At 45.6% G+C, this 21933-nt stretch overlaps 1 protein-coding gene across 2 annotated transcripts in view; it reads right to left on the reverse strand.

Moving 5' to 3' along the window:
* Positions 1-5012, reverse strand: part of ZNF777 (zinc finger protein 777) — a 28045-nt gene extending 23033 nt beyond the window's left edge. Inside the window, exon 1 of one of the 2 annotated variants that reach the window (XM_019959264.2) lies at positions 4871-5012. Coding sequence is in view for 1 of the 2 variants with exons in the window: in XM_070788336.1 (XP_070644437.1) it covers positions 4082-4198 (117 nt within the window). In the remaining variant the exon portion in view is untranslated. Of the gene's footprint in view, positions 1-4081; positions 4252-4870 lie in introns of those variants that run through there. The other variant, XM_070788336.1, reaches the window with a different exon arrangement.
* Positions 5013-21933: the final 16921 nt, after the last annotated feature.

Genomic DNA, 21933 nt, shown 5'->3' on the forward strand with positions numbered 1-21933 from the left:
TCAAGCAATGAGCACTAAATATAGAGTAAAGCTCTGAAAAGCAGTAGAGCAGAATCTTGTCAATGCCAGGCTAGCCGAAAACTGCCAGCAAGGTGGGGCTGGTTCTACGAAGGAACTTACTTCCAAGGTGAACCCGACACCCAGCCCCCCCCACTTCTATTTGTATCATCAGGCAGTCATGGCACCCATGTTCTTTCCCTTGTTTTGTCCAACAGTAAGGACACACAATTATCTTAAGCTTCCCAGACCTTTTGATAAAAGCTGAATTGTTGACTTAATAACATTTTTCAGAGTTGATACAGTATAGGTTTGCCTTTGAAACACTGTGGACACAGCCCCTGCTGGAGAGGCTGAATGGGCTACTGGGCACCCGGGCTGGCTCCTGTGACATGCAGAGAAGACAAACACTGACACAGGTGTGGGCATGGCAATTCAGAGCCAAAGTTCCCTGGCAGAGGGTCCCCAGCGGTAGGTAGACCCTGCTTGTCAGGGTCCTCCCCATGGTTCATGAGGTGGGAAGGAGGAAAAACAGGCCTGGCAGGATGGGAAACAGAGCTGAAGGCAGTCAGTTCTGTGACCTGTGTCATGGTTGGTGGGGACTGGAGCCAAAATAAAGACCAACTCCTTCAATTACTTGAAGGGGGTTTCAATTATTCACACTCTCCCCATTCCCTGACTTGCTATGGCCATGTTCAAGGAAAGCTTGTATCATCATGGAGGTGAAACCAAGGTCTTCTGAGTGATCAGCGCTGTTTCTATCTATCCAGACAATCAATATGTTTATTGGAACTGAAAAGAATTTCTTCTTTATCTATGTTTGTCAAGCACACTCTTCTTTCAGTGAACTGCTGAAAGGCCAGTTATTATGTGCCAGATAGAAGTTATCTTTAAAGTAACTGAAATTCCTTTTTTCTTCATTTGAAAATTAGCATATCCCTGGTGTCCAGTCTGAAACACAGTATGTGCTCAACACATGTCTGCTGAATGAAAAGTATAAATGACAGGGTTACAAAATGTTACTAGAGTTAATAATAATGAGCTCAGTTGCTAAAGAATCTGCCTGCAATGCAGGAGACCCCGGGTTGATTCCTGGGTTGGGCAGATACCCTGGAGAAGGGATAGGCTACCCACTACTGTATTCTTGGGCTTCCCTTGCAGCTCAGCTGGTAAAGAATCTGCCCACAAAATGGGAGACCTGGGTTCGATCCCTGGGTTGGGAATATCCCCTGGAGAATGGAAAGGCTACCGACTCCAGTGTTCTGGCCTGGAGAATTCCATGGACTGTATAGTATAAAGTAGGAAAAATATAGAGTTAATAATGAAGTTCTTTGAATCATCAAAGATGATTAATCTAAACTTATTTATACCTTCTAATGCTTTCTTTCATTTGTTCATTCATTCATTCATGTGTAGTGTAACTGAGACAGCATCAGGCTTTTAAGACAAGGACTGAAGATTTAAGACCTTGTTCAGGTAAAAGGTTTCTGAGGTAGTACAATCCAACAGCTTCGCAGGGAACCAGATGTGAGGGCTAATTAGTCAGGTAAAAGCTGACAATTATTTGGCCTTTATTATGTGCCATGAACTGTGTTTTACAGGGTTTATCTAATTTACTCTTCACAAAACCCTATGTTGCTGCTAAGCCGCTAAGTCACTTCAGTTGTGTCCGACTCTGTGCAACCCCATAGACGGCAGCCCACCAGGCTCCCCTGTCCCTGGGATTCTCCAGGCAAGAACACTGGAGTGGGTTGCCATTTCCTTCTCCAACGCATGAAAGTGAAAAGTGAAAGTGAAGTCGCTCAGTCGTGTCTGACTCTTGGCGACCCCATGGACTGCAGCCTACCAGGCTCCTCCATCCATGGGATTTTCCAGGCAAGAGTACTGGAGTGGGGTGCCATTGCCTTCTCCAACAAAACCCTATAAACAGGAACAATTAGAATTCTTATCCAGACTTAGCACAGGAAGGCGCGGAGGTTTGGAGAGGCTAAGGAACTGGCGCAAGGTCACACAGCCGTCTGGCTCTGAAGTCTGAGTTTCAGCCTAAGCTGTAGGTCGCCTCTGGGCCTCACGTACCAACTGAGACAGCTGGTCAGTGTGTGTTCTGAATCCTTTTTACCTCTAAAATTCGAAGGCTTGGAGATTAAACAAAGACCTGTGGGAAGGCCCTGCCCACGGACATTCCGATTTAATGGTGGGGTCAGGGACCCCTTCAAAAAGCTCGTGTAAACTATGGATTCTCCCCCTCAAAAACACACATGAGCACACACCCAAAATTCAGCAAGCACTCTCAAGGGCATCACAGACCCCTGAACCCGAAGGCTCGTCAACAACTAAGCCACCTCTCAACTCTTCACAGGCGAGGGAGTGACTAGATAGGAGTCTCAGACACAGGGAAAGTGACCAGCCTAACACAACACAATAGGTACAGGTATGGCCCTGTCCTCACGGGGGTTTAGGGTATTTGCCTACATGGTAGGAAGAAGGGAAAATCCCCAGGGGCGAAGTGAGTCTCTCAGGCGTGATCCAGGGGTTTAACTGGAAACAATGAAGAAAAGCTTCAGGACAGTATATAAAGCCATTAGAGCAAGGCATCTTTACTAAGTAGTCTAATCAGAGCTCAAAGGAAAATACCAGTTATTTGCTCTCTATTATTAGAGTGTCTCTATCCATTTCCGGATTCTGAGCACTGTAGAGCCATGAGGGGCCACAGAAGCGCATCCCTTCCACTGCCCCCAAATAAAAGCCCCTGGCTCTATTTTCATCAGTCCCAGTAAACCTATGGCTTGATATTACGCTAAGCAAAAAGAAATGGCCAAAGGGAGAAATGGAGCTTGTAAATATGATATGTAAGATTAATAAGCTTACATTTTCAAACTGTTAGGGACAGGGAGAGAATTCCTCTGGTTCTTATTTCATAGGATTTAACCCCACCCCCACCTCCCCCCATGTATCCTAAACGGATGGGGTCTCCAGGATTCATTCATTAGCAGAAAAATTCATCATACCTATCTTGACTTATAAAGCCATGCCATTGTCTCCTATTACCCAATGTGGTTCACCCAGAATTATATACTATTCAAGGGTCCTGGAGACGTAGGCACTTAACAACCATTTTGTTTTATTTTTCATAGCGTTGCTTTTATTGTTATCATTATTATTATTTTAAGACCTGAGGCTCTTCAGAAAAGCCCTATATCCCGACCCCTTCCTGTACCCAACAGGAAACTGAGGCTCCGGGCTCTGCCTCCCATGCAGCAATCCTCCTCCCAGCACGACTACTGCATTTTAAAGAGCAGGTCTGCGGGGAGCTCTGGAGACTGATTTTTAAGAACGGCCCCTGATAGGGGCACACCAACCCCCAAACCCTTCGTAGCTCGCTTCCCCAGACCCCAACCGTCCGGACACCCAGAGTTCGACCGAGCCTCCGGACGCAGGGAGGCTGGAGGCCGAGGCGCCCGAGCCCGAGGGTCACCTGCTCCCCACGCCGGAGACGCTCGGGTGGGCGCTGCCCGGCCTCCCACCCGGCCATCACCTCCCCACGACCCCGACGGGCCGCGGCCCCAGCGCGCCGGCCCAGGCCCCCGCCCCAGAGGAGGCCGCCGCCAGGGCCGCCCCCCTCCCCGTCCAGGCCCGCGGCGGCCCGGAGGCAGGTATTTCTGCGGACGCGGGCGCCGAGCCACGGATGACTCGCTACGTGACCTTGGGGGCAGGCAGGGCCGGTCGCCGCCAGAAGTCCGTGCCTCAGTGTCTCCGCTCTGCGAAATGGGGAGAGCCGCGTCAGCGCCGCGCTCCGGCCGCGGGAGGCTCGGCGGGGCCGAGCTCTGCGGAAAACGTGCGGCGGCAACCCCGACGGACGCGGCGCCGGCTCCGCAGGGAACGAGGCGCGCCGCCTCGGCGCCCGCCTCCGGGCCCGCGTGCGTGCCAGGCCCCGGGCGTCCCCGCAGGCGCGCCCGGACGGCCGCCGGCTCCCCGGCCCGGCTCCACGCCCGCAGCCACCCCCCTAACCCCCCGCCTTCCCGAGCAGGGGTGCGCGAGCCCTCCGGGTCCCCCGCCCCCACGTCGCGGCGCTTCCGTCCCTTACCGAGACCCCAGGCCGGGCCGCCGAGCCCGGGACACGCAGGCCGTCCCCAGGGCCCCGAGTCCGCGCGTCCGTGCGAGCGCGGGCCGCCCTCGCCGGAGCCGGGGCCGCCTCGGCCATGGCCCTGCGCTGTCCGGCCCGGAGCCGGAGTCGCCGCCGCCGCCGCGCGGCCCCACGCAGGCCGGACCCCCCCACCCCACCCCCCGGCCTCTCCGCAGGCGGCGCCTGCCCGACCCGGCCTTCCCCGCCGGGGCTCTCGCGGCCGTCGGGCCCGGCCTGCTCGGGGCGGGCGGGGACGGAGCGGCCGAGCCCGGCAGCGGCGTCGGAGCGGGGCGCGCGGCGGTGCGGGTGGCCCCGGCGGGCTGCGCCCCGGCCGCGAGCTGGGCCCCGGCCCTCAGCACCGGCCCGCGCGCGCGCGGCCCCTCAGCGGCCGCGACTGCGACCCCCCGGCTCCGGCCCCGGCCCCGGGCTGCGAGCTGCGCTGCCGTCCCGGCGCCTCTTCAGCAGGGGAGCTGCACAGCAGCTGCCATGTTGATACAAACTGCATCCTGGGAGGCATGTCCCTCTCAGGCCGTTTAAAGAGAAACACTCCGAGGCTCGTCGGAGGCTGCAGGAACCCAGACAGCTCCATCTACAGCCGGTAGGAGCGAACAGTGTCGAGCGAGCAGCCGGGGCGGCGACGGACACGCCCTGAGCCCCGGGGCCAGCCCGTCGTGCCGCCCGGGCCGAACCGCCCGGGCCTCCCGCCTCCCCGACCCCCGTGGGCCGCCCCCCCGCCCCTCGGCCTCTCACCTGGGGTCCTCGCCTTGCCGGCCACCCTAGGGCGAGACCCGGAGGCGGGAGAGCGGAGGAGGAATAACCGCGCGCGGCCGAGAGGCGACGTGCTGGGGTCTGGAGGCGGCTTGATTGGCTCCGACAGCCTTCCTCCCGCCGGGTCCCCCCCGGCTCCTCTCAAACCCAGAACCCGGGTCGTTCCCTTTTCAAAAACCTGCGCCTCACAAAGGGATCTGAGAAGCCCGTCACACCAAAGAAAAAAAAAAGCCCGGAGTTCATGTGACCGGGCTCTGTGCAGCCGGGGTTCCCGGGGAGCCAGCGGGTTGGGTGCTTTTTTTGTGAGACGCGCCCGGGGTGTTTGTTTTCGACCTGAAAGGACGGGATGCGGAGGGGGGATCGGAGAGGGCCTGGGGGGCTGGCGGGGAGGGGCGGGGGGCCCGAGCCGGCGTCCGGGAGGAAACTGAGGCCGGGTCGCGGGGCGTGACTTGTTTGCCTCCGGTGCCTCTTTTGGTCCCTGGGAGGAATGCTCTTTCGAAGGGTGGGGGAGAGCGATCCCAAGAGGAATGGTGGGGAGAGCGTGGACTTGGCGACTCCCTCTTTCCTGGACAGGTTCACCCCCACACACGTATTTATGAAGTACCTACCGAGGTAGCAAGGGCGGGAAATGACACGGAAAAGAAAGTATAGGCAGGCGATGAAAACCCAACTCGAAGTAACTGAAGGAGAGAGAAAAGTAGAGTCTATTTGTTTACCTAAAGGGACCCCCGGTGGGGGCGGGGGGAAGGGGTGGTCAGGGCCGGTGGGCTTGCCCTGAGAGACAACAAGAACCAGACTAAGTCGGCTGTCAGATCTCTCTTTAAAAAATGGAAAAATAAGCGGTGGAGAGAAGGCCAGGGCCACCGAATCCTTTTCTTCCCTTCCCTTCCCCGGTGCTTTTCCTACCATGTGTCAGTAAACAGTGCGTGCGCTGATTTCCTATCCAAGACTTTTACTTGAATAATGTAGGTCAGTCCATATCCTGTTGGAACTTGCTTTATTTCCATGCATCATTGTTTCTGAGATGGAGTCATGCTTGAGCAAGCATGCCTGGGTCATTCGTTTTAACCACTGTATAGTATTTCATTGACTGAATAACCTCGTTTACTTTCCACTCCCCACAGGGGAATCCCCGTAAATGTCTCTTTGCCCACTGGGCACAGTGGCTCTTGGAGGGACACTGAGACACAGATCCTCGGGGCTGGGGACAGGAGCGCTTTCATCTTCCTTGGACTCCCCAGAGCGCTCACCAAAGAGAGGGGGGCCCAGTGACACACCCACCAGCAGTGCCTAGGTCCACAGCCTCACCAACACTTCCTGATGATGGACATTAACCTTTGCCAGCAGGATGAGTGTGGAATGGCAGTTCATTATTTTACTTATTTATATTTCCCTGGTATTAAGGAAGTTGAGCATCTTTTCATGTTTGCTAGATATTTGGTTTCTTCCTCTGTGAATTTTCTCTTCATATCCTTTGCTGTAAAGTCTTATTGGTTTACAGGCTTAAAAAAAAAACATATTCTGGATATTAATTCTATCACCAAACACTTAAGGTGATCCATTTAAGTCTCCCATCTTACTACTTACTCACCATAGTTGTTTGCTGTGTTCCATGCATTCAGTCATATTTTTTCCTTTTCTTTTGCCTGTTTTTGGATTGAGTACTTTTCTTAGTAATTCTATTTTCATCAGTCACTAATTAGTTATACATCATTTTTAATGGTTGCCCTACGTTTTACAATATACATCTTTAAGTTTCAACAGCCTGCTTCACATAAATTATACCACTGCACCTGTGTGCTTTAACCTTATAGTTTATCCACCGTCCTTTGGGCTGTTGTTCTTAGACGTTATAACCAGCATACTACATTGTTGGTCGTGCACATAGCAAATATCTTCTCCCAGTCTGTCTCCTGTCTTTTTAAATTTTTCAGAAAAGAAATTTCTTTCTTTTTAAAAAATATTTATTTGGCTGCGCCGGGTCTTCTGCGGAATGCTGACTCTTTGGTTGTGGCATGTGAACTCTTAGTTCAGGCATGTGGGATCTAGTTCCCTGACCAGGAATGAAACCCAGGCACCCTCCATTGGGAGCTGGGAGTCTTAACCACTGGACCACCTCGGAAGTCCCTGTCTTTTCTGTTAACGTTTTTCATGGTTATATATCTTACACAAATATTTATATTTAAATATAATTAAATTTAGTACTTTAACTTTAGGGTTTGTACTTTTATTTTTGTTTATTTTCTTCCCTATCCAATGCCTTAAGGATATGTCTCAATTTTTTATTCTAAATTGTTTACAGTTTAACTTGTACACAGATCTCTAATCTAGAATCGATTCTTTTAGCTTTTAATAAAAGTTGCATCTCTACTGAGATATAATTCACATAGCATTAAATCCCTTCATGTAAGGTGTACAGTTTGGTGGTTTATTATGTTCACAGAGTTATGCCCCCATCACCATGGCCCAAGTGTAGAATATTTTCATCACTCTCAAAAGAAACCCTGTACCCAAAAGCAGTCATTCTCCATTTGCCCCTACAACTTCCACTCAGACCTGGGTAACAACTAATCCACTGTCCGTCTATATAGATTTGCCTATACGGATATTTCAAATAAATAGAAATGTAATATGTGGTCAGTGTTTACTGGCTTTTTATACTCGCAAAGAGTCGGACACGACTGAGCGACTGAACTGAATGTTTTTAAGGTTCATCCACGTTGTAGCACGAGAGTATATCATTCCTTGTTATTGCCAAATAATGCTGTGTTGTATGGATAGACCCAATTTCAGTTATCAGTTCATCACTTGCTAGGTTTTTAGATTGTTTCTACTCTTTGTTATCAAAAATGCTGCTGTGAACATTTGTGGACAAATTTTTGTATGGACGGATATTCTTATTTCTCTTGGGTATAAACCCAAGGGTAGGATTACTCTTACTTGGACCAACTACTTAATATTTTCAGGAACTGCTAAATTGTTTTCCAAGGAAGCTGCACTTTATATTCCCACCAGCAGTGTAAGAGGGTCCTGACTTCTCCATATCCTCACCAATACTTAATTATCTTTCTTATTATAGTGATCTCTGGGTGTGGAGTGGTATCTCACTTTGCTTTTTCAAAAAATAATTTTATTTTAATTTATTTTTAGGTATTCTGGGTCTTTGTAGCTGCTTGGGCTTTTCTCTAGTTGTGCCGACTGGGGGCACTCTTCATTGTCGCAGGCTTCTCATCGCAGTGGCTTCTCTTGTTTTGTTTGGGGCATGAGCTCCAGGGCAGGTGGGCTTTAGTAGTTGTAGCGTGTGGGCTCTAGAGCACAGGCTCAGTAGTTGCGACACTCGGGCATCATTGCTCCACGGCATGTGGGATCTTCCTGGACCAGGGGTGGAACCTGTGTCTCCTGCGTTGGCAGGCGAATTCTTTACCACTGAGCCACCAGGGAAGCCCCTCAACCATAGATTTCCAGTTCCTTAATGACTAATGATATTGAGCATCTTTTTATGTGCATGTTGGTCATTTGTATGTCTTCTTTGGAGCAGTGTCTGTTCAGAATCTTTGCCCATTAAAATTTTTTTAATTGCTGTGAAGTACACATGATATAAAATTTAGCATTTTAACCATTTTAAAGTGTACACTTCAAAGTGAGTAGTATTTAGTACATTCACACTGTTGTATAGCCAATCTCCAAAACTCTTTTTATCTTGCAAAACTAACACATCATACCCATCCAACAATTACTCCCCATTTGCCCCAGCCCCAGCTCTGGGCAACTACCTTTCTTCTTTCTGTCTCTATGAATCTGACTATTCTAGGTACCTCATGTTAGTAGAATCATACAGTATTTGTCTTTTTGTGACTGGCTTATTTTACTTAACATAATGTCCATCATCAAGATTGATCCTTGTTGGGAATTCTCTGATGGTCCAGTGGTTGAGACATAGGCTTTCACTGCTGTGGGTCCAGGTTCCATCTCTCGTTGGGGAACTAAGCTCCTACAAACAGCCAAGTGCAGCCAAAAATAAATAAATAAATAAGCACAGACTCCTCGGGGACATCCCCCATAGTCCACACCGGTTAAGACTCTATCTTCCAATGCAGGGGCTGAGTGTTTGATCCCTGCTCCAGGGACTAAGGTCCTACATATGACCAAAAATTAAAAAAAAAAGATTTATCCATGTTGTAGCATGTGTCACAGTTTTCTTCCATTTTAGAGGTGAATGATATTTCACTTTATGTGTAAATCATATTTTGCTCATCTGTTCCTCCGTGGCTATTGTGAATAATGCTGCTATGAACGTGGTTGTATAAATATCTCTGAGACGCAGCTTTCAATCCTTTGGGGTATGTACTCAAAGCTGAATTGCTAGATCATATGGGTTCCATTTTTAATGTTTTGAGGAACCACCGAAAGTTTTCCATAGCAGTTGCACCATTGTACTCTCCTATCAACAGTGCACAAGGGGTCCAATTTCTATGCATCCTCACCAACACTAATCATCTGTTTTGTTTTGTTTTGATAGCCATTCTAACAGGTGTGAGGTGGTATCTGATGGTGCTTTTGATTTGCATTTCCCTGCTTCCCTGGTGGCTCAAATGGTAAAGAATCTGTCTGCAATGCAGGAGACCTGGGTTCAATCCCCGGGTTGCAAAGATTCCCTGGAGAAGGGAATAGCAATCCACTCCTGTATTCTTGCCTGGGAAATCCCATGGACAGAGGAGCCTGGCGGGCCAGAGTCCCTGGGGTGGGAAAGAGTTGGACACAACTGAGCGACTAACACACACGTATTTTTCACTATGAATTTAGTTCTATAGTTGTATAAACTTTTGCTATATTTTCTCCCTCAAGATTAACAGTTGTATATTTGATACATTAATAGTAAATATTGTATAATCAGTTGAAGTTTTTTGCTATGAACTTATTACATAGGAATTGTTCCAAAAACCAAACATGTAAGGCAGTATTAAAATGTCAGCAAAATGTGTTTTGTTTTTCTTCTTTAAAAATGTTTATGTATTTGACTATGTGGGGTCTTAGTTGTAGCACAGGGGATCTTTTAGCTGTGGCATGTGGCATCTGGTTCCCTGACCAGGGATCAAACTCAAGTTCCCTGCATTGGGAGCTTGGAGTCTTAGCCACTGGACCACCAGGGAAGTCTCTGTTTTTTCTTAAATAAGTGGTTAATCTTAAAAAAAAAAAAAAATTTTGTATATCATTTTATTATTTATTTCTTATTTTATTCCATTATGATTATAAACAGTGATCTGAATAAAATTATTTGGAATTTGTTGTAATTTGCTTTGCAGCCAATTTTTGTAAATATTCTATGTATATTTAAAAAGAACATAAAATATCTAGTTGTTTTTCAGATTTTCTATATTCTTACTAATTTTTGTCTGTTTTATCAATTACAGAGAAAGAGGTGCGTAGATACATGCCATGGTGATTTTTTCCTACGTTTTCCTCATTCTGTCGTTCTTTGCTTTTTGTGTTTTAAGTTCATGCTGTTGAGTACGTTGTGCGTGCTGAGTCACTTCAGTCGTGTCCAACTCTACGACCCCGTGGACCATGGCCAGCCAGGCTCCTCTGCCCGTGGGATTTTCCAGGCAAGAGCACTGGAGTGGGTTGCCATTTCCTTCTCCAAGGTACATTGTACCTTACTTTTTTCACAACATCCTTTCAGTTCAGTTGCTCCATTGTGTTCGACTCTTTGTGACCCTGTGGACTGCAGCACACCAGGCCTCCCTGTCCATCACCAGCTACCGGTGATGAGTTTAATTAAACTCATGTTCACTGAGTCAGTGATGCCATCCAACCATCTCATCCTCTGTCGTCCCCTTCTCCTCCTGCCCTCAATCTTTCCAAGCATCAGGGTCTTTTCAAATGAGTCAGTTCTTCACATCAGGTGGCCAAGGCATTTGAGTTTCAGCTTCAACATCAGTCCTTCCAATGAATATTAAGGACTGATTTCCTTTAGGATGGACTGGTTGGATCTCACTGCAGTTCAAGGCACTCTCAAGAGTCTTCTCCAATACCACAGTTCAAGAGCATCAATTGTTTGGAACTCAGCTTTCTTCACAGTCCAACTCTCACATCCATACACGACCACTGGAAAAACCATAGCGTTGAGTAGACGGACCTTTGTTGGCAAAGTAATGTCTCTGCTTTTTAATATGCTGTCTAGGTTGGTCATAGCTTTTCTTCCAAGGAGTAAGCGTCTTTTAATTTCATGGCTACAGTCACCATCTGCAGTGATTTTAGGAGCCCCCCAAAATAAAGCCTGCCACTATTTCACAACATCAGATCAGATCAGTCAGATCAGTCGCTCAGTCGTGTCTGATTCTTTGTGACCCCATGAATCGCAGCACGCCAGGCCTCCCTGTCCATCACCAACTCCTGGAGTTCACTCAGACTCATGTCCATCGAGTCAGTGATGCCACCCAGCCATCTCATCCTCTGTCGTCCCCTTCTCCTCCTGCCCGCAATCCCTCCCAGCATCAGAGTCTTTTCCAATGAGTCAACTCTTCGCATGAGGTGGCCAAAGTACTGGAGTTTCAGCTTTAGCATCATTCTTTCCAAAGAAATCCCAGGGCTGATCTCCTTCAGAATGGACTGGTTGGATCTCCTTGCAGTCCAAGGGACTCTCAAGAGTCTTGTCCAACACCACAGTTCAAAAGCATCAATTCTTCGGCGCTCAGCCTTCTTCACAGTCCAACTCTCACATCCATACATGACCACAGGAAAAACCATAGCCTTGACTAGACGGACCTTTGTTGGCAAAGTAATGTCTCTGCTTTTGAACATGCTGTCTAGGTTGGTCATAACTTTCCTTCCAAGGAGTAAGCGTCTTTTAATTTCATGGCTGCAGTCACCATCTGCAGTGATTTTGGAGCCCAGAAAAATAAAGTCTGACACTGTTTCCACTGTTTCCCCTTCTATTTCTCATGAAGTGCTGGGACCGGATGCCATGATCTTCATTTTCTGAATGTTGAGCTTTAAGCCAACTTTTCACTCTCCACTTTCACTTTCATCAAGCGGCTTTTTAGTTCCTCTTCACTTTCTGCCATAAGGGTGGTGTCATCTGCGTATCTGAGGTTATTGATATTTCTCCCAGCAATCTTGATTCCAGCTTGTGTTTCTTCCAGTCCAGCATTTTTCATGATGTACTCTGCATATAAGTTAAATAAACAGGGTGACAATATACAGCCTTGACAAACTCCTTTTCCTATTTGGAACCAGTCTGTTGTTCCATGCCCAGTTCTAACTGTTGCTTCCTGACCTGCATACAAATTTCTCAAGAGGCAGATCAGGTGGCCTGGTATTCCCATCTCTTTCAGAATTTTCCACAGTTGATTGTGATCCACACAGTCAAAGGCTTTGGCATAGTCAATAAAGCAGAAATAGGTGTTTTTCTGGAACTCTCTTGCTTTTTCTATGATCCAGCGGATGTTGGCAATTTGACCTCTGGTTCCTCTGCCTTTTCTAAAACCAGCTTGAACATCAGGAAGTTCACGGTTCACATATTGCTGAAGCCTGGCTTGGAGAATTTTGAGCATGACTTTACTAGCGTGTGAGATGAGTGCAATTGTGTGGTAGTTTGAGCATTCTTTGGCATTGCCTTTCTTTGGGATTGGAATGAAAACTGACCTTTTCCAGTCCTGTGGCCACTGCTGAGTTTTCCAAATTTGCTGGCATATTGAGTGCAGCACTTGCACAGCATCATCTTTCAGGATTTGGAATAGCTCAACTGGAATTCCATCACCTCCACTAGCTTTGTTCGTAGAGATGCTTTCTAAGGCCCACTTGACTTCACATTCCAGGATGTCTGGCTCTAGGTCAGTGATCACACCATCATGATTATCTGGGTTGTGAAGATCTTTTTTGTACAGTTCTTCTGTGTATTCTTGCCATCTCTTCTTAATATCTTCTGCTTCTGTTAGGTCCATACAATTTCTGTCCTTTATTGAGCTCATCTTTGCATGAAATGTTCCTTTGGTATCTCTGATTTTCTTGAAGAGATTCCTAGTCTTTCCCATTTTGTTGTTTTCCTCTATTTCTTTACATTGATCGCTGAAGAAGGCTTTCTTATCTCTTCTTGCTATTCTTTGGAACTCTGCATTCAGATGTTTATATCTTTCCTTTTCTCCTTTGCTTTTCGCTTCTCTTCTTTTGATAGCTATTTGTAAGGCCTCCACAGACAGCCATTTTGCTTTTTTGCATTTCTTTTCCATGGGGATGGTCTTGATCCCTGTCTCTTGTACAATGTCACAAACTTCCATCCATAGTTCATCAGGCACTCTATCTATCAGATCTAGGCCCTTAAATCTATTTCTCACTTCCACTGTATAATCATAAGGGATTTGATTTAGGTCATACCTGAATGGTCTAGTGGTTTTCCCTACTTTCTTCAATTTCAGTCTGAATTTGGCAATAAGGAGTTCATGGTCTGAGCCACAGTCAGCTCCTGGTCTTGTTTTTGCTGACTGTATAGAGCTTCTCCATCTTTGGCTGCAAAGAATATAATCAGTCTGATTTTGGTGTTGACCATCTGGTGATGTCCATGTATAGAGTCTTTTCTTGTGTTGTTGGAAGAGGGTGTTTGTTATGACCAGTGCATTTTCTTGGCAAAACTCTATTAGTCTTTGCCCTGCTTCGTTCTGTATTCCAAGGCCAAATTTGCCTGTTAGTCCAGGTGTTTCTTGACTTCCTACTTTTGCATTCCAGTCCCCTATAATGAAAAGGACATCTTTTTTGGGTGTTAGTTCTAAAAGGTCTTGTAGGTCTTCATAGAATCATTCAACTTCAGCTTCTTCAGCGTTACTGGTTGGGGCACAGACTTGGATTACTGTGATATTGAATGGTTTGCCTTGGAAATGAACAGAGATCATTCACAACATAGTAACCTTTTTATTCTAGTACTGGTTTTTGCTTTAAAGCGTGTTTTTTCCAGTCGTATTGCTGTGCCAACTGTATTTGGATCAGTGTTTGGTGATGTGCCTTTTTTCCTTCCCAGTTCTTTACTCTGCACTATACTGTGTCCTTAGGTTTTAGGTATTTAGTCACATGCTGTTTACATAATATCAAGTGTGTTTTTACCCTTATCTGGGAATCAAGGCTAAGGCCCAGAGCTGAGGACAAAAAGCATTAAACCACCCCACATTTTGATTTCGTGCAGCCTGAAGGCATGGGGACAGTCACCTACAGAACTTATGAGGAGGCACTACTTTCAAACTGATACTGTCCCTCCTGCTGCTCCCCTACCCCCACCCCAGCATAAACAGGACTGCAAGAGAAGGGGTTTCTGGGCCGTCCCTCCCCTTCCACCGTGTAAGAGAGATCTGGGTCCCCTTTTGTGGAGCCCGGGAGTGTGGCTCAGGGCTCTCTTCCATTACAGGGAAGATGAGGCAGGTACGTGATACATGTTTCCTGAAGTGTGTGGGAATGGTGGAACATGGAAGCAGACAGTTTTTAATGTAGCCATTTCTGAAGGCTTTATACATGACCAGGAAAACATGACGCTACTCCCACCTGATTCAAGTTCCCCTCAATCCCTGATGGTGCAGTGTAAAGACCCAAGCAGCTTCCTCGACTTCTTGTAGAGCACAGAGGTTAGACGGGGTGGGACAGGGACCCTGCCACTGTCCAGATCTACACAGGGCCACAGACCAAGTAATGGGCACCTACCCCTGGGAAGAATTAGGGGCAAACGTTTCTAGTTACCCCTCTGGGAGTGAGTCTCAGTGTGAGAGAAGGACAGGGTGAAGCTGAGCCCTGCCCCAAGATAACCTCCCCTATCGCGTCCCTAGAAGCCAGTAGCAGCACAGGCCTGTGGCCTCCAGGTGGCACCCAGGGGAGGGAGGGCTCTGGTCAGCACACACAGCCACGTTCTCCTTCAGCTCCCTTCTGAACGCTCCATGCCTTGGCCCCAAGTGAGGCTTTGCAAAGGTCTAAGCTAGAGTGTGGGCTTCCCAGGTGGCGCTCGTGGTAAAGAACCCTCCTATCAATGCAGGGGATGTAAGAGACTTGGGTTCAATCCCCGGGTTGGGAGGATCCCCTGGAGGAGGGCACCGAAACCCACTCTAGTATTCTTGCCTGGGGATTCTCTCAGACCGAGGAGCCTGGCCGGCTACAGTCCATGGCGTCACACAGAATCACACACGACTGAAGTGATTTGTCACACACACACACAACCTAGAGTGTGGATTAAGGAAGCTGGGAAGACAGGACAGAGAAAGGAGGAAGGGTTTGATGAGCAGACCACGTGGTTTCCTCACTCACTAGTGTCCCAGACAGATCTAACCTGAACTGGGGTAGAAGGGGCTCCGGCTCTGACTGAGTTCAAACATGGTTCAGACTGGAGGCTGGAATGAGACTTTCTGACAACAGAAAGTTTTTGAAATATTTTGGAATCTCAAAAAAATGTCATTATTGTACTAAATAACTGGTAAGGAAAGAAGGGTTGACATAACACAATTGTGGGGCAGTCATTGGAAAAGGGGAAACTATTTTATGTTTATGCCCCCAATGAGTTAATATTTCTCATAAAACTTCAAAGCATAGAGCTGGATTTTTGCATAGTTTTATAATCTGATAATATGTCTCCTTGACATTTATTTATTTGGCTGCACCAGGTCTTAGATTTGGCGCATGGGACCTTTGATCTTCATTGCAGCGTGCTGGATCTTTAGTTGCAGCATGTGAACTCTTGAGTTGTGGCTTGCTGGGATATAGTTCCCTGACCAGTAATGGAACCCAGGTCCCCTGCATTAGAAGTGTGGAGTTCTAGTCACTGTACCGCTAGGGAAAGTGAAGTCGCTCAGTCGTGTCTGACTCTTTGTGACCCCATGGACTGTGGCCTACCAGGCTCCTCTGACCATGGGATTTTCCAGGCAAAAATACTGGAATGGGTTGCCATTTCCTTCTCCAGGGGATCTTCCGACCCAGGGATCAAACCCCAGTCTCCTGCATTGCAGGCAGACACTTTACCCTCTGAGCCACCAGGGAAGCTAGGGAAGGCCCTGACAATTTGTCTTTCAAATGAAGAGCTTATTTTCTTTGTAGTGAATATAGATATATTTGGATTTTTTGTCTGTCATCTTATTTTGTGATCTTTATTTTACTGTAACTTTGCTTCTTCCCCCCTTTCTCTACCTTCTGTTAAATTAATCAGATTTTCTTTAGTCACCTCTTCTCTCTCTGCTATGAGCCATTCTACCTCTTTCCTTTAGCAGCTATTATGAACATAATAAATATGTATGTTTGACTTAGTCTAAATGTAGTCTCTCTCTCTGCCCTTCTAGTGAGATCACCAGGGCTTTCATTGAAGTTATGCTCCATCCTTCTTAAATGTTGTCTGCTGTTATAGTTCCATTTGTTTTGTATCTCCTAGACTTGTCTTTATTATTGTCTTATAAAGTCAATGCATATTGAGATCTACCCATGATTACTAAATTTATTTTGCTCATCAGCTTTCTTGTGTCCTTCTTACTGCATTCAAGTTTCCTCTTCTCAAAGTATAGTCCTCAGTAGTTTTTCAGTGAGGTTTTATAAATGGTATATTTGCAATTTTTATCTTCTGAAAATGTCTTTATTTGGCTTTGCTTGTGTGTGATAAGTTGATCACGGTGTGAAATCTAGGTTGACAGTTATTTCCCCTCACCACTCTTGTGGGTGTTTGTCCATTGTCTTCTGACCTCCACTTTTATCACAGAAGAGCCTATTGTCAATCTAATAGTTCTTTCTTTGATGTCAATCTGCCTTTTTCTCTGGCTGCTTTTAGGATTTCTGCTTTGCTTTTGGTGCTCTAATTTCACCACAAAGTTTATACATGTGGATTTACATTTGTGTCTCTTAGATTTGAGGATTTATGTCTTTCATTAATTCTTGAAGAAAGTTAGTTATTCTTTCAAAAATATTTATTTTCTTCTAATTTCCTAATTATCTCTTTCTGGATGAGAAAATCTGATCTGATAGATGTACAGTAGGTGTTCCTAGTCTGTGTTCTCAACATACGCTGTGTTTCCGTCCATCATTATATCTGTCTTTCATTCTGGGTACTTTCTTCGTCTATCTTTCATTTAAGTAATTCTTCCCATCTGTTTCTAGATGTGCTGCTTAACCTTAACAAGTCCATTGATTTTTCAGTTTTCAGTGGCTCTATTTTCTTCTCTGCATATCTGAGGTTATTGATATATCTCCCGGCAATCTTGATTCCAGCTTGTGCTTCTTCCAGCCCAGCATTTCTCATGATTACTCTGCATATAAGTTAAATAAACAGGGTGACAACATACAGCCTTGACGTACTCCTTTTCCTATTTGGAACCAGTCTGTTATTCCATGTCCAGTCCTAACTGTTGCTTCCTGACCTGCATTCAGGTTTCTCAAGAGGCAGGTCAGGTGGTCTGGTATTCCCATCTCTTTCAGAATTTTCCACAGTTGATTGTGATCCACACCGTCAAAGGCTTTGGCATAGTCAATAAAGCAGAAATAGATGTTTTTCTGGAACTCTCTTGCTTTTTCTATGATCCAGCAGATGTTGGCAATTTGACCTCTGGTTCCTCTGCCTTTTCTAAAACCAGCTTAAACATCAGGAAGTTCACGGTTCACATATTGCTGAAGCCTGGCTTGGAGAATTTTGAGCATGACTTTACTAGCGTGTGAGATGAGTGCAATTGTGTGGTAGTTTGAGCATTCTTTGGCATTGCCTTTCTTTGGGATTGGAATGAAAACTGACCTTTTCCAGTCCTGTGGCCACTGCTGAGTTTTCCAAATTTGCTGGCATATTGAGTGCAGCACTCGCACAGCATCATCTTTCAGGATTTGAAAGAGCTCAACTGGAATTCCATCACCTCCACTAGCTTTGTTCGTAGAGATGCTTTCTAAGGCCCACTTGACTTCACATTCCAGGATGTCTGGCTCTAGGTCAGTGATCACACCATCGTGATTATCTGGGTTGTGAAGATCTTTTTTGTACAGTTCTTCTATGTATTCTTGCCATCTCTTCTTAATATCTTCTGCTTCTATTAGGTCCGTACCATTTCTGTCCTTTATTGAGCCCATCTTTGCATGAAATGTTCCTTTGGTATCTCTGATTTTCTTGAAGAGAAAGACCCTTATGGCAGAAAGTGAAGAGGAACTCAAAAGCCTCTTGATGAAAGTGAAAGTGGAGAGTGAAACAGTTGGCTTAAAGCTCAACATTCAGAAAACGAAGATCATGGCATCCGGTCCCATCACTTCATGGGAAATAGATGGGGAAACAGTGGAAACAGTGTCAGACTTCATTTTTCTGGGCTTCAAAATTACTGCAGATGGTGACTGCAGCCATGAAATTAAAAGATGCTTACTCCTTGGAAGGAAAGTTATGACCAACCTAGATAGCATATTCAAAAGCAGAGACATTACTTTGCCAACAAAGGTCCATCTAGTCAAGGCTATGGTTTTTCCTGTGGTCATGTAAGGATGTGAGAGTTGGACTGTGAAGAAGGCTGAGCGCCAAAGAATTGATGCTTTTGAACTGTGGTGTTGGACAAGACTCTTTGAGAGTCCCTTGGACTGCAAGGAGATCCAACCAGTCCATTCTGAAGGAGATCAGCCCTGGGATTTTTTTGGAAGGAATGATGCTAAAGCTGAAACTCCAGTACTTTGGCCACCTCATGCGAAGAGTTGACTCATTGGAAAAGACTCTGATGCTGGGAGGGATTGGAGGCAGGAGGAGAAGGGGACGACAGAGGATGAGATGGCTGGATGGCATCACTGACTCGATGGACGTGAGTCTGAGTGAACTCCGAGAGTTGGTGATGGACAGGGAGGCCTGGCGTGCTGCGATTCATGGGGTCACAAAGAGTCGGACACGACTGAGCGACTGATCTGATCTGATTTTCTTCTCTTGTTTTCTTTTTAAAATGTTTCTTTTTAATAGTATCTTGTTTTTTCTTAAGGTTTGTTGATTTGTATTAACTTTACTTTTTCTATGCTGCTTCCTTTTTGCCCGTGTTTTGCTTTTTCTTTAATAACAATGTAAGAAGTTTATTTACTTTTAGTTGCACAGCTCTCAGGATCTTATATTCCCAATTAGGGATTGAACCTGCATCCTCTGCAGTGAAAGTACAGAGTCCTAACCACTGGGTGGCCAGGGGATTCCCTGTTCTTAGTTTTTATAAAGTATAAAAATATTAACATTCTAGTCTATTTTGAATTATTTTACCTAAATTCAAGTTCTTGGATAGTTACTCTTGCTCTTTTGTTTCCTTGTGGATTTTGCAATTTCTGATTGTGAGCTTATATTGAGCCAGGTTTGTGGTCTGGACTGTGGGATAGTTCCTCCTATTTTTGTTTCTTTCAGCCAGAAACCTCAAGTGCTTTCATTGGCCTAGGTCCAATTTTAATGTCAATGTATCAGCCCTGAGGGTAATATAAACTTGAATCCCGGTCTCCGTAAGGTACTAGCTGTGGTTTTGGATTCTCAAGGAAGATATCACCCCATCCATTACCATCACTCAGAGCTTCAGTTCAGTTCAGTTCAGTTGCTCAGTCATGTCTGACTCTTTGTGACCCCATGGCCTGCAGCACACCAGGTCTCCCTGTCCATCACCAACTCCCTGAGTTTATTCAAACTCATGTCCATTGAGTTCATGATGCCATCCAACCATCAGGTAAGCTCAGAGCTTAGCTTGAGATAGAAAGCCTTTTGTCATCTGTGGCAGCCATGGAGTCATGCCACTGAGATCTCTGTTCAAGAGCTTACCATTCAGTTACAAGAAGTGCAGTTAACTGACCAGTTACTAATGTTGTTGTTCAGTCACTCAGTCATGGCTCATGGCCTCCAGCATGCCAGACTTCCCTGCTGCCCTTCACCATCTTCCGGAGTTTGCTCAAACTCATGTCCATTGAATTGATGATGCCATCCAACCATCTTGTCCTCTGTTGTCCCCTTCTCCTGCCTTCAATCTTTCCCAGCATCAAGGTGTTTTCTAATGAGTTGGCTGTTGGCAACAAGTGGTCAAAGTATTAGAGCTTCAGCTTCAGCATCAGTCCTTCCAATGAATATTCAGGACTGATTTCCTTTAGGATTGACTGGTTTGATCTCTTTGCCATCCAGGGGGCTCTCAAGAATCTTCTCCAACATCACAGTTCGAAACCATCATTTCTGCCCAACACAGGACTCATCTAATGGGCAATATTTGCTCTAGAATCCTTTGTTCAGTTGGCTGAAACTTTGTCAAGGCTGCATCATGGTCTATTTCTGCTTCCCAAACCTGCTTCTTCTCCTCCTTCCTTTCACAGATGCTGGACCAGTGTCCTGGTCTGAGATGTTGCCTGCAAAACCCCGTTTCCTCCTCCTTTTACCTTTATAGGCATCATTCTCCAATAATCCTCTTGTACTTCAAACTATGTCTCAGCACCCACTTCCCGAGGCCCAAAATAACATGTTGTCTTTTTGGGTTAGGATGCATTTTTTTCTGATCCATACATTTTCCGAAGATGAGGCCTTGAGGGGACTTTATCTGGAGGTGTTAGCTCCAACTTCTCACCCTGAGGGGCCCAAGGCCTATTTACTCTTCTCTCCACCCCACTCCAGGTACCTACGGCTGCTACTCTCAGGCTTCCAACATGGCTGCTCTCTTTTATCTTCATTTCCGGCACAATATGATTTCCCTTTATTCCTTTTTATATTAGCTCTCTGTTTGAAATTACATTTATTATATCACATCTGGAATTTCTAGGTATTTGTATCAGGAGTGTGCTCAGTATTTTATATTTATTACTTTTTGACTAAGAACTTTCTTAAGATGGAAATTATTAAAGTATATATACTTAATGTCTAAATTGTGCTTTTAAGATTTTTAAATAATCATGTATAAATTGTACAATACTCAGGGTGAAAAGAAATTTGATATGCAAATCAGGAACTTTGTTTTACAACTGTCAGGGAATAGTCTTCCTTATGACTTGTAAGTCTATTGCTTTTTTTTTTTTTTAATTGAAGTATAGTTGATTTACTGTATTGTGTTAGTTTCAGGTGACAGCAAAGTGATTCAAATTTTTTTCCATTATAGGTTATTATTAGATATTAAATATAGTTCCCTTTGATCTATAGTAAATCCTTTTTGCTCATCTGTATTATGTATAGTAATATCTCTGCTTTTCAATATGCTATCTAGGTTGGTCATAACTTTCCTTCCAAGGAGTAAGCGTCTTTTAATTTCATGGCTGCAATCACCATCTGCAGTGATTTTCAAGCCCCCCAAAATAAAGTCTGACACTGTTTCCACTGTTTTCCCATCTATTTCCCATGAAGTGATGGGACCAGATACCATGATCTTAGTTTTCTGAATGTTGTGCTTTAAGCCAACTTTTCCACTCTCCTCTTTCACTTTCATCAAGAGGCTTTTTAGTTCCTCTTCACTTTCTGCCATAAGGGTGGTGTCATCTGCATATCTGAGGTTATTGGTATTTCCCCCGGCAATCTTGATTCCAGCTTGTGCTCCTTCCAGCCCAGCGTTTCTCATGATTACTCTGCATAGAAGTTAACTAAGCAGGGTGACAGTATACAGCCTTGACTACTCCTTTTCCTATTTGGAACCAGTCTGTTGTTGTGTGTCCTGTTCTAACTGTTGCTTCCTGACCTGCATACAGGTTTCTCAAGAGGCAGGTCAGGTGATCTGGTATTCCCATCTCTTTCAGAATTTTCCACAGTTTATCGTGATCCACCCAGTCAAAGACTTTGGCATAGTCAATAAAGCAGAAATAGATGTTTTTCTGGAACTCTCTTGCTTTTTTGATGACCCAGCAGATGTTGGCAATTTGATCTCTGGTTCCTCTGCCTTTTCTAAAATTAGCTTGAACATCTGGAAGTTCATGGTTCACGTATTGCTGAAGCCTGGTTTGGAGAATTTTGAGCATTACTTTATTAGCATGTGAGATGAGTGCAGTTGTGCGGTAGTTTGAGCATTCTTTGGCATTGCCTTTCTTTGGGATTGGAATGAAAACTGACCTTTGCAACAAAGGTTCATCTAGTCAAGGCTATGGTTTTTCCAGTGGTCATGTAT

Source organism: Bos indicus, chromosome 4 (assembly GCF_029378745.1).
Source record: "Bos indicus isolate NIAB-ARS_2022 breed Sahiwal x Tharparkar chromosome 4, NIAB-ARS_B.indTharparkar_mat_pri_1.0, whole genome shotgun sequence".
NCBI classification, from domain to species: domain Eukaryota; kingdom Metazoa; phylum Chordata; class Mammalia; order Artiodactyla; family Bovidae; genus Bos; species Bos indicus.